General features: G+C 37.8%; 1 protein-coding gene across 5 annotated transcripts in view; it reads left to right on the forward strand.

The window, feature by feature from the left end:
* The window catches only part of Appl (amyloid-beta-like protein), an 83,735-nt gene extending 70,951 nt beyond the window's left edge, over positions 1-12,784 (forward strand). The window contains exons 2-17 of one of the 5 annotated variants that reach the window (XM_013317589.1): positions 5,256-5,420; positions 6,119-6,254; positions 6,499-6,720; positions 6,896-7,096; positions 7,255-7,415; positions 7,547-7,654; positions 7,745-7,870; positions 8,124-8,261; positions 8,405-8,551; positions 8,649-8,744; positions 8,854-9,036; positions 9,111-9,326; positions 9,462-9,554; positions 9,808-9,909; positions 10,039-10,194; positions 10,598-12,784. In XM_013317589.1, the coding sequence (XP_013173043.1) occupies positions 5,256-5,420; positions 6,119-6,254; positions 6,499-6,720; positions 6,896-7,096; positions 7,255-7,415; positions 7,547-7,654; positions 7,745-7,870; positions 8,124-8,261; positions 8,405-8,551; positions 8,649-8,744; positions 8,854-9,036; positions 9,111-9,326; positions 9,462-9,554; positions 9,808-9,909; positions 10,039-10,194; positions 10,598-10,708 (2,361 nt within the window). In that variant the 3' untranslated portion in view covers positions 10,709-12,784. The remainder of the gene's footprint in view (positions 1-5,255; positions 5,421-6,118; positions 6,255-6,498; positions 6,721-6,895; positions 7,097-7,254; positions 7,416-7,546; positions 7,655-7,744; positions 7,871-8,123; positions 8,262-8,404; positions 8,552-8,648; positions 8,745-8,853; positions 9,037-9,110; positions 9,327-9,461; positions 9,555-9,807; positions 9,910-10,038; positions 10,195-10,597) is intronic. The other 4 variants (XM_013317592.1, XM_013317591.1, XM_013317590.1 and 1 more) reach the window with 4 other exon arrangements.

Consider the following 12,784-nt stretch of genomic DNA (forward strand, 5'->3'; position numbering starts at 1 on the left):
TTATTTATGTTTTCCTTATTTAAGAATTCGAACTTTAAATTAAATAAATCTAAGTGTAAAGTTGTTTTAAGTTTCACGGAGGAACTACAAAGTGAATATTTCCACGTCAAAGTGCGAGCAGCCTGCGGAAAAGTATACAGCCTTCGAGGTGCCTGAAACTTTGCAAGAATTTTCCCAGTGCAATGTAATTAGTTTGTTCCTCAACATATTCTAGTTTCTTCACAAACTTCAATACTTGTTTGTGCCACGTAAGAACTTATTTTGCACTTAAAATGCATTAAAACTTTTAAATTATATTTCGTATATGTCAAGAATTTGATAATAAGAAAAATTGTCTAAAAATGTGAAAATTATTTTAGATTTAGATATGTTTTATACGGAGAAGTCTCAGAAACTAAAGGTTAGCAAGTTAAGTTTTAAGTGTACATAATTAATATTATAATTTTAAAACATAGGTAGGTAGGTAGTTCGAAGTCTTTCTCGAGGAACTCATGATCGACACGATTATGAAGTACATCACAAGATCTGTCAAAACTGTGAAACTCGTAGTACCGAGAACTCTATTAGTCGAAGTAGTGCGAAACTCTGAGTTCGAACGGGAAATACATTACTGGCCGTGCGAAACTCATTGGCAAGTACCAGAGTTTGCACTTAGCCTCCACCCATATTGCTGAACTTAAAGTCGATAAGCGAGATGCACGGAATACTAAGTATTAAGTTAAAGTACATAACTTATTAGCAACATATTCTACGTTTAATTTGTATCATAACTTCATAAATATGTAAGAATCTGTTTTTTTTTTAAATATTGACACAGATGCTACTATTTTGATATTGTGTGAATGTTGCGGCAATACCTATTCTTAAAATTATGTAAATGGAGGTCAGTTAAATTTCTCTATTAGACTTTTTTTTTATTTTATGACAATTGTAAGTTACAATGAATTATATTATGAAATAATTGATAGCTATTCTTATGTGAATAAAAAGGTTTTATTAGAGATATTTTAGAATTTAATGGTTTTAGCGTAAAACTTAGTTTGTTTTCGTTAAGACTTTTGATTTGATTCCGATATATGTACGGTATGATTTTGTTTATTTGCAACTTGCATTAGAAATGGCAGCATTCCCAACAAACTAACAAGTCACTAAATTACAAATACCCTTTGAATAGACGAAATTGTAGCGTAGTATGAAGTTAGTTTCAGTCGTCTAACGACGCAACTTGCACAATTTGAAACTTTCGAGTACTAGGTGATTTCCCTTCTATCCTTTGTTCCGTTAAGTTGAGAATAAGTTTACATTATGTATGTATGGTAGGCTAACTGGAAAATGATGATTAAAGTGATAGGAAAACATCTTAAAAGTAGAGAATGAAATTACATATATTTCTAACTAGCTTTTGCCCCGACTCCGTCTGTTCGGAATTTTAAAAAAAAACGTAATAAGTATCCTATGTGTTTTTCAGACTATGTTCTATGTGTATGCCAAAATTCAACGGGATCCGTTCAGCCGTTCTGGATATACCTTCAAAAAACATCGAACCATCCATTTATCTATACATTCGCATTTACAATATTAGTAAAAGAAGTAAGATATCTTTTATAGAAAAAAACTAAAAATAGTAAAAAGTAAATTTAAACTAAGATTTCCTGCAGCAGAGTTAAGGTAAATTAAATTAAAAACATGCTCCAAGAGAAATAACTAAGAAGGATAGTAATAAGTTAAGAGAAGGACATCTGTCGGCGAACTGTAGTCTGCGAGAAACACAAGCTAACTTTTAAACGAGGGCACTTTAAATTAATTAACCAAAAAGGATACAGTGAGTTGAAATAGCGGAGTGAAAAGTCGCCAATTAATTGCATACTACGAAGAGTGAGGGACAAAGTGCAAACGACGGGGAGGGATTGAAGGAAAATATCATATACTTTAATTATTTTCTTGCTCCAATGAGTTTTAAAATCACAATAAATATATGGTAGGCGATGGGGAATCAGTAGTCAATGTTCTCCATACACGGACCGTAATTTGAAATCGCCATTAAAATGGCGCCATACAATGACCTATAGCTGTACATGTTGGAACATGTTTTTTTTTTTTTTTTATATTCGCAGATTTTGTTACTTTACTTATATTTCTTGTACCGTTCTAAGTAAGCTCTATGCTTGTGCTAGGACATGGTTTACGATAATAGTCGAATGATGGGGTTCAAACCCCGACCTCGTGATCAGAAATCTGTACCCTTAACCACTAGATTATTGTCGCTTCGATGATGAATCAAGATTAGTTAAAGTTTCTATGGCTCTGCATCACTAATCAAATTAAATTAGCCTTCAGTTAGATTAAAGACGGGCTTTCACTGAGCTAATATAGTCCTATTAAACCAAGACTAATAACTCAATGTTAAGGAAGCTTCTAAGATCCATCGCTCTTTGGGATCAAATTGAGTTAGTTCCTAGTGTTTTAAGCTTTAACTTAATTAGTAAGTGCAGTCGGGTCTTATGTGATGGAAGGATTAGATCTTAAACTAGCCAGAACTTAACCTAAAAATTTCAGTCTTGATTCTGTCTGACGTTAAGTTACTTGGTAATTTAGTTGTTACTTAGTTTACGGACGGACGTTTTCGAGTAAAGGAAAGTTTTAAGCAACTGAATATTTTCAGAAACTTAACAATTACATCTAATGTGGAGCTTGATTATAACTTTTTATAAGTAAAACGAGTCTTAGGTAAATAATGAGATATAACCATGTTATATATAACGAAGAATTTCCAGAACAAATATAATAACAAAGTAATAAAACAAATACAAACACACGTTGAGTCCAAAGTAAACATTTAGAGAAACATTCGCCTACGCCGGGGTAATGTTTATCCGAGTACATCTATAACTTCAAGTACAAATACTTTATTGTACTTTATATTGTGTACTTTATTTAAAAAAAAACATTGTTTTTTTTCTGTAAAAGATTGTTACCTAAACAATCAACCAGTGATAAATAAATGCAACAGCTGCTTTCGGGTTTGATCACTCAAACCGGTATGGACAGCAGAACAAATTTTTATCGTAAATAAAATTGAGCTTCATACGATTGAAACAAGATTTAATTTTACTAATGCCGTCCTTTTTACGCTTGCATCCGAAAAAAAATAGGTGCAAAGAAAGACTAAACCTTATTCTCAATGAAGAATGAAGGTGTCTGTTTCTTACCCCATTCTTTCTGTACGGACTCCAAAACGGATAATAAATTTTAAAACAATGCACAAACAATATCAATCGTCCTTTTCATTATCTTTGAATAAATAGAGATAGCAATATGTAATTACTAACGGTAAAAATATATTGTAGCATAAACAAAGGCAATTAAAATGTGATAATAAAAAAAATCTGTAACCGATCTGAACAAACATGTTCTATGTACGCTTTTATTCGCATGGGGTAAACCACCGTATTTGTCATCCTGCCCTCGTTTCATGTGGATATCACGTTACCATCGATTACAAATAAAGCAACGATACGCTTTCAAATGAAAAAGCTCATGAAAGCTATAGGGGTCGATGAACTTTGCGATTAAAATTATTTCGAGAACGTTCTTTTTTATCGATATACTAGTTCGATCACTCTCGGTCCACGTGTATAAAAAAACATAATTAGTAGATTATGTGTTCTTCCAGACTATGTTTTATATTTATGCCAAATATCGAGATCCGTTCAGCTGTTCTGGAGATACCTTCAAACAAACATCCATTCATCCATCCATGTTAACATTCCCATTTAATTTATAAAAAAAACAGTTTTAAAATATGATATTAAATTTGTAAAAGTATACTTAGGTACAAAGGACTTTACTCTTATATTGAACTTCGACTTTCAAATATATTCAAAGGTTATTCTACAAATCTCTCTCTCTCTCTCCCTAGCTTGCATCTCACAAGGTGGTGGGGTCAGCTTTAATTCTACAACTATAATATAATAAGTTATTGAACGATTGAACTTGTGAAGTCATTGTCAAAATAATTAAAAATAGTATAAAAATAATTTGTAATTTGTTAATAACACACAGAATAAGCCATACGTGCTAAAAATAAAGAATAAAATATTTGACATTTTATACACTTTTTGGACGAGTTCACAAGAGCGATCACCGAGGACTATGGACGAATATGAGAAATATTATTAATAACTCTTTGTGTCAATATTTCTTTATCAGAGTAACAGGTTAGTGACCTGTACGTCTGGAACGTTTCACTAATCTATAGTGCCGACTAGACAACAGTCCCCGGTGTCTAGACAGATCTGACAACTCTGTACCTATATAGACAATTTTTAGTTAGTTTCCATTAACAAACAGGTATTTTTGAGTATAGAAACCTCGCGGTTTAAATCAATGTTTTTAAATAAAATTTTATTACATGCATTTTTTTGTGAAAAAACACTTTTTTATGATGCTCTCAACAAACATCTTAAGAAGATTTAAAGTCCTTACAAACTATAATACAATAAGATCGGACTAGACACAAAGAGACCCACAACTTTTATACGAAATAATTCCACAAAGTTGAACCCATAACAGTAAAAATTCCAAGGCAAAATATTTACAAGAAGCCGTGTATTACAGCGATATCTTAATCATGTCCCCAGCTCGGTCCATTCGCTTGTCAATCCGAGCTCTTCAAAATAAACGAGCTCTTTATCACCCACATAAAAGGCATTTCTGGCAAAGAGAAATTTATTTACTGTTAAAGCGGAGTGGGTCTCCATTTTTATCTTCTTATCGGACTTTTACATTTAAATGTTATTTCTAAAGCTCAAGAACATGAAATAAAGAATCTTTTGGTGCAGACAAAGTAAATTATTATAATTATATGCTAATGTATTCGATTAAATAGGAAGAAGCGTTATAAAAGAATTTTCATTGAACATTTATTAGAATTGAAATAACGTGAGCAATAAGAGTTTACTATAACAATTTTATAGAAGCAGCCATTAAAACAAGTTTTCATCATAAAAAAAACATTACCAGACCAGTGGAATTGCAAGTATGTCTAAACAGTTATGATTGCGCATGTCAAAAACGATATTCCTACTTTTTTTTGGTATCAGGGGGAATCCTTCCAAAATATACCCTGCCTTCTGGGGGGAAGCTGTCAACCCTGTGGTGTCGTAGGGTTTCACCTAACACACCCTCGAACCCATATAGACCTAGAATGTAGCCTAGAACTTCAATTGCTTTGGTACTAATAAACTTTTTCTTAGCAGGCAAGCAGCGGTGCGGAGCCGCAAGTGGCGGTGCTCTGCGATGCCGGCTCCAGCTACCACCCGCAGTACATGTCTGCCGCAGGCCGCTGGACTCCCGACCTAACCACCAAACCTCACAACTGCCTCAAGGACAAGATGGAAATACTCGACTATTGCAAAAAGGTATGCTTTTTCAAACACGTTCAGTTATCCTGACGTGTCTACTGTTCGTAGTAGTCTTTTTGCTTTCGAAAAAATTACTTACTAATCCGTAGAAGACACATTTATATATATTGGATAGTGTAGTCATATTTTTTTGAACGTTAAGTTAGATTGAACATGTCTAAATAATGACAAATTAAAGATTAATGACACTTTTTGCGATTTGGTGGCAATTTTTTCAATGTGATCACACTTTACCAAAAAATCTATTTAATTTGGCTTTTCTTTGTATTAAAATGATAAAAATCACATTCTATTAAGTCCGTTGTGTATAAACTTTGGGCTTTATCTTCCATGTTTATAATTCATCATGCGAAAAGTTCCATTAATTATTCTGTTTGGTAGATCGTCGACTCGTCGGCTTTATGTTGGGAGAATTCATTAGTTAAAGCTGGATCGACTTGGGGCGTTGTTTGGCTCGTGTCAAATAAACAATTAGCAATCATAACGAAATCAAATCGTAGCCTGACTTTCGTAACTTGATCCATTTGTAAATGATGAAAGGAGTTAAGATTTATTGAACATCATTCTAAGCTTTTATATCTTAGTTTTTCTTAGTTTCTATAATTATAGAAATTGCGATAAGCCAATCGAGGCATAAGGTGGTTTCTCCTTAACGTACACAGAGTTTCTTATATATGTATTATATTTGTTTCCAGGTGTACCCCAGCCATGACATTACCAACATCGTGGAGGCGTCGCACTACGTCAAAGTGAGCAACTGGTGCAAGCTCGGTTCCAGCAACGCCGCTAAATGCAAAGTCACCCGTTGGGTCAAGCCTTTCCGTTGTCTTGGTATGCATATAATAAGTAACAGCTGAATAAAGACATTTCTTGGTAAAATAGTTAACCAAACTATGACATAAAATATGTTTAGAAAAAGCCATAGTCCAGTTTTTAATCCACAGAACTTTTTTCGTTTAACACATAAGTCCTGAAACTGTACTTATTAGTAAGAGAAGGTCCATTGATCCCTTGAAAATTTAATTCGATGTTTTCTATCAATAACACAAGAACTACAAAGACTATTTGTCGGCAGAAGGTCCATTCCAATCAGACGCGCTGTTGGTGCCCGAGAGCTGTCTGTTCGACCACATCCACAACCAGAGCCGCTGCTGGCAGTTCGCACGTTGGAACGCGACCGCGGGACGTGCATGCGCACAACGAGGCCTCCGACTCCGTACCTTTGCTATGCTTCTGCCCTGCGGCATCAGCCTCTTCTCCGGTGTCGAGTTCGTTTGCTGCCCCAAGCATTTCAAAGGTAAAATCAGTTATTTTAAATTTGCATAAAATGTTTTGAGTATCATTTCTATTTTGTTGAGGATAAGATTGGTATTCAAATAAAATATGTACCAATCTGTTTTAATCTACTAGGCTACTAAAATTAATTTTTCTCTTTGAAATGCCATCGCTGACATGGAGTATAACAATTTTAGAAAATGTCAAGATGCATAAGCCAATGGACGTCGGTGTACCAGTCAGCCCTGGCGGTGAAGAGATGCTGGCCGCCTCCGCCGCAATGGATGAACGCGATGATGAACTGCTGGATGATGAAGACGCACTCGCAGATGATGATGATGACACACTTAACTTGAGCGATGATGACGATGATGATGACGCCGATGACGGTGAGTTCGGTGAGCATAAACTTATTATTTCATATTTTGTATAGTTTTTTTTAATACATATTAATGTATGTAATGAAATCTTTTTTAAAGAAGGCATTTCGATACTTAAAAGTTGGTTCCAAAAAGTACAAATAACAAACAAATCTAAGTTACAAATACGTTTTTAGATATGGATGAAGACGAGGACACTGACTTGTCCCGCGACGACGACGCCGAAGACGACGACTACACAGACGGAGACGATAACGCCTGGCCGCGTCCCGAGACCTCCTCGCCACCTTCTACCACCAGCACAACTACCACTACCACGACGACATCCACCACTGTGGTGAGTTTGTTACAATTCCTTAATATTATCAAGAATTTCTTGAGATAGACTTGTTTCCATACAATTTGTTATAACTTCTACGTTCTACGATTTCCAGTTAGAGTTTTGAACAATTGTCCTTGTTCTTACAGGCATCTACCGCTACCTCGGACCCATACTTCTCGCACTTCGACCCCCGCACTGAGCACCAGAGTTACAAGGATGCCCAGCAACGCCTTGAAGAAACTCACCGCGAAAAGGTACAAAATAAAATTCACTTTAAAATTTATAATTGATCCTACTGTCGTTGGTTTCATTCATGATTAAATGGGTAAACTTCAATGTCGTAGATCACAAAGGTGATGAAGGAGTGGTCGGAACTTGAAGAACGCTACCAGCAGATGATGAGCACCGACCCCACCGCCGCGCAGACCTTCCGACAGCGCATGACTGCCAAGTTCCAAGCCAACATTCAGGTAAACAATTCCACAATCATACTAATGTGCTAAAATTGCTAGTCAAATCTTGATTGTATAATAGATTGTTATTAATTGCTTTGTTTTGTTAAAGATGTCGAGAAGTATTTATTACATCCTGTAAAACTCTACTAAAATTTTGGCATAATTGGATTTGGGAAGCTCTGATCCACAGAACTATTTGTAGCAGCGTAAATGGTCTTAATATTAAAACTCATAACATAGAGCCTAATGTTAACTATTGCTTTATCAGTCCCTGGAGGAGGAAGGCGTGGCGGAGCGTCGCCGATTAGCCGCACTGCACCAGCAACGAGTTTTGGCACATCTGGCTCAACGTCGCCGCACTGCGCTCGCCTGCTACACCCGCTCTCTCCGCGACACACCGCCCAATGTAAGAAGAAACCAACGTACATTAACATTCGACTTGGAGAATACGCTCAAAAGAATAAGTGAAAAAAACATAGACCAAATAACGTAAAACTAGCACGACTATGTAGAGAAGTCTGTTTCACAATTTGTAACATATTTGTCCAGGCCCACCGTGTCCAGAAATGCCTGCAGCGGCTGGTGCGAGCCCTTGCAGCTGAACGTAGCGGCGCACTGGCCGCTTGGCGCCGCGCTGCAGCTGCGGGAAGAGAAGCCGCCGCCGCTGAACGAGCCTCTGCCACTGACCGCCTTCAGGTCAAATCACTTCCTTAATCAAATTACTCGTACCTTTATGACTACTTTAATTATTCTTTGCTTTCTTAATACTAACTATTGAAATTTATGATGACAGGATGCCGACCGTGCCCTTCAACGTGCTCTGTCCTCGCTCCGCCGTCGCCCGCACCTCTACGCCAGCATTGGAACCGCTATTGAAGACTATGTCCAGGTACCAATGTCTTAATTTTTAGAAGGGTAGAGCAAGCTTTAAAATAATGTCTTTATTGACAAATTCTTATTCAATTACAAGCAACCTAATGTCATTCTCTATATTTCAGTCGATGCAATCGAAAGACGATATGGCAGTGTCTCTGATGTCGATGACCCCTGAGGCGGAGGAGCTGCTACTGGACCGCATCGAGGCAGAGGTGCAGCGCGAGCAGGCGGCACGCGATCAGCTAGGAGCTAAGCGCGATCAACGCGCCAGGCAGCGGCAGGATGTACAGAACGAAAGGATCAAGGTATGTACTACAACGAAAGACAGTTGATCACCGTCATCTGTTTTAAATTTACCACATAATTCTATCCCTATCAGACTTCAAACGGCGTGAAAGAGAGCGATGAGATCGACGATGAGGCCAACGAGGTGAACGAGACGGAGGAAACGACGGCCGCCCCTGCTGCCCGCAGCCCGCCACCTTCCTCCCCCGCACCGCCCGCCTCCTCCGCCTCCCCCGCCTCGCCTGCCTCCCTCGCCATTGCCCGTGACGCCACCACGCGCATGGCCTACACACAGGAAACTACTACCACTGTGAGTACAATATTAATATCTGAAAGTGGAGACCTTAGTCGCATCAGCATCAAAAAGTAGGCAGAGCAAGATGGAAAAACACAGAAACCGTTACTTAATATGAGTATGTTTTGTATTAAAACTTTTTGTTCATAGGAATTTCTAACGAGCACGGTGACGGAGGCGGCCGAGACCGAGACGGAGACTGGCGAGATTGGCGAGACTTCCAGCCGACGATCCACCAGCGAGGTACGATACACAACATCTTTAAAACATGTTGATGATATGTCTTGAAGTTGACATGACATGGTAGCCCAGCACTTTTACTCAGAATGTATGTTTTTTACTTTACGTCGTACACCGTATACCAATGCGGTTTCATCGTCCATCGACATATTGGCTGCCACAAGTTCAGATATAATGGACATTAGAAAACGTAACACACCAAAGGTTAAAATATCAAGTAATATATATATGGTTGCTTATTTGCTTTTGTCATCAGACGGAGGGTGAAGGACTACGCGCTGCACTGGAGCAGGCGGAGGAGCGTGCACCGCCGCCGCCAGCCCATGCTCTTAAACATGAACTGCAACACACGCAGCCAGTTAGTACCAGTTCCTTCGTTTGTCATTTAACTAGATCTCTTATTTATCTTCAACTTGGTGCATTTAAACCACTTTAGCTTCCGAAACATTGTGATAACAATTGTTTACTATTGTGACGTAAATTGCAGGGTTACACGGTGCGCGGTTCTCCTGGCGGCAACAGCTCGGGTGCTCTGTACCCAGCATTGTGCGTTGGCGGTGCCGCGCTGGCCGCCGCCGCAGCTGTTGCTCTTGCCGTCGCCCGCCGCCGCGACCGCGCCCCAGCCGCACAGGGCTTCGTGCAGGTAAACAAATAACATTTGCACTCTCTTAGTTGATATAAAGAAAGACGTAAACGCACCTGTAGTTGCAACACAACAAACAGGTATACTTGAAAGCCGCAAGAGAGGATATAAAGAAGTCATGTCTTCAGAGACTTCTATATGTTTATGAACTAATGCTTAGACAAAATATAGGACAGAGTCGGTAGCAACCACCTTTAAAATTGTATACAAAAGGGAAAGTCTTCGTAGGAGTACAAGAGCAGAGACTATTCTTTTCCTCAAAGTGCTATCTACTTGCAGAGATTGTCCCTTATTAACGTATCTCTTGATACCTTACATCTGACTAGATATATTACTCTTAATACCTCTGTCTAACTCGCAATCATTTTACCTGATAGTACCTAATCTTGTCTTGCTTTCGCAGGTTGAACAGACCGGCGCCGTGGCCCCTACTCCCGAGGAACGGCACGTAGCCAACATGCAGATCAACGGCTACGAAAACCCTACTTACAAATACTTCGAAGTCAAGGAGTAAATCCTCCCCTGTCCCTCCCACACACTCCCCACCGGACACACTTCTTTCACTCTTCTATATTCTTCTATCTTTTACTAATCCAATTTAATATTACAGTTTTTATTAATTTATTTTAAGCATATGTTTTATAAATTAAATGTGATCGCGCTGTTTATTTAATATGTTTATTGCGAGTTTGTAGTGTAAATTGAGATATTTTGTGATGTGTGCTAGGAATCCCCTGTAGGCCCTTGTGTTTCGTGTCCCGCGTACTTTGTCCCCTAAAAAATAATTCTTTATGGAATGAATGTGTGTGTATACTTCTTTCTACTTCTTCGCGTCCGGTGGCGGGGATTAGAGATGTAATTAACATTTTAAAAGCTTGTGTGATTAGTCGGCATACATGTTGCGGTACTCGCAATCTCATACGATAGATAAGTCATCTGATAATATTACGTTATATTTTGTTACTTTATGTTTGCACCAAAATGTTTTTTTATTTTTATTTTAAAGGTTAGATATAAGTTTTCATCTAGTGTCCCTAGATATTGTAAGTCACTTTGTAGTTTTTTTAATTAAGTTTTCGAGGCCCCGGCCCAAGTGATAATGTCCAATGCGAGTCTTTCTCTTTCAAGCTTCTATGATATTGAACACTTGAGACTTTTCAAATCGATCTCAACTACGTTAGTATTTTAGTTAAGTCTACGTCTTTCTTGCACGACATGCGCGGGGCGTTGTCCCTTGGGCGAGTGGAACAAATCGTCCATTGTACGCTGTGTATATAGACTCCGCGTACATAATTCAACCTAAATTTTCTTAATCTTTATAAACCCGCTTGTTTTCTAACTTAGGTAGATTATAACGTGAATTCTATTTAATAAAATGCGAAAATATATTTTAATAATTATCGTGTACTTAGCGAAGATTCGGGCGGCAAAGCCGGTGCGGGTGAACCCTGAGTACTGCAGTCGTTCTAGTCAATATTATTATTTGATGCGCGATCATGATTATTATTTACGGGTTAATTTATTTGTTCTTCCTTTTTTCAACTTCTTGATCTTTGTTCGCCCGCGGGACAATACTCATAGTTCCCACTTAAAAGCCCGTGTACTCAAACTGTGCTTCGTCACTGTTGCAAGTGCATTGGTCTGTGGCATATTGGAAGCATTGCTGAAGCCGCAATATCTAGTCACAGTTGTCACAGACTATATTGTATCAGACAGACGCGCACATTATGAGCACACGCAGAGATGGTAAGCTTAGTGAGTGTATGTACGATTATGTATAAGTAGATGTACAAAAAGTAATACATTATATAGATGTTTTAGCGTCAGATACATAGATATAAAGCAAAATATTATTATATATCGCATTCGTCCGTTTAAAATAAGGGCTTGCGCTCGTGTCTAATCCCACGTACCACACTTAATGTTACGCCGTAGTTAAGATGTAATTCTGCCTCAGTATTATATACATTTAAGCTTATTTGTTACATAAGCTAATTTATATACACTTTATCTATTTGTTTATGGGCGTTGTGGCGCTGCTACGTAAAGAAAGTCATATCAGAGGCGTCACGGCGCTTTTTGTAACTCCTATTTCGTTGCGCTGCAAATGATTTCACGAAATAAAACAGATGGCGTGATAACCAATAGCAAAAAATGTATTCGCTTGAACTGCGACGTAACGAAAAAGGTGTAAGCGCCCGCCCGTGGCTTGTACGACATTTTACATAAGTCTATTCACTGTGTATAACGTAAGTTTAATCCTGCATAAATAACCGCTGTGTATTTTTAATAATGAATCTCATTAACTACAAGCCAACCTTTTATTTTTTTTAAACAAAACTTTTTGCTCAAATTCAATTCGACGGCATTATTAATGTTTCAAGATGTCGAAAATCGATGTCAAAAAATTACTTAAAAGATATTTGTCGTTTGTCAAACTTATCGATGTCGTAGTGAAACCCTGGTTTATGTAATTCCCATTTCAATGTTATATGTACTTTAAGAATATAAAAGGTTTGAGATTTTTTTTCTTTTTGTGATTTACTGTGCTGCATTTCATTGTGAGTTCGAAGTTCAAATTGAATCAATA

Source organism: Papilio xuthus, unplaced genomic scaffold, assembly GCF_000836235.2.
Source record: "Papilio xuthus unplaced genomic scaffold, Pxut_1.1 DF826938.1, whole genome shotgun sequence".
NCBI lineage: Eukaryota > Metazoa > Arthropoda > Insecta > Lepidoptera > Papilionidae > Papilio > Papilio xuthus.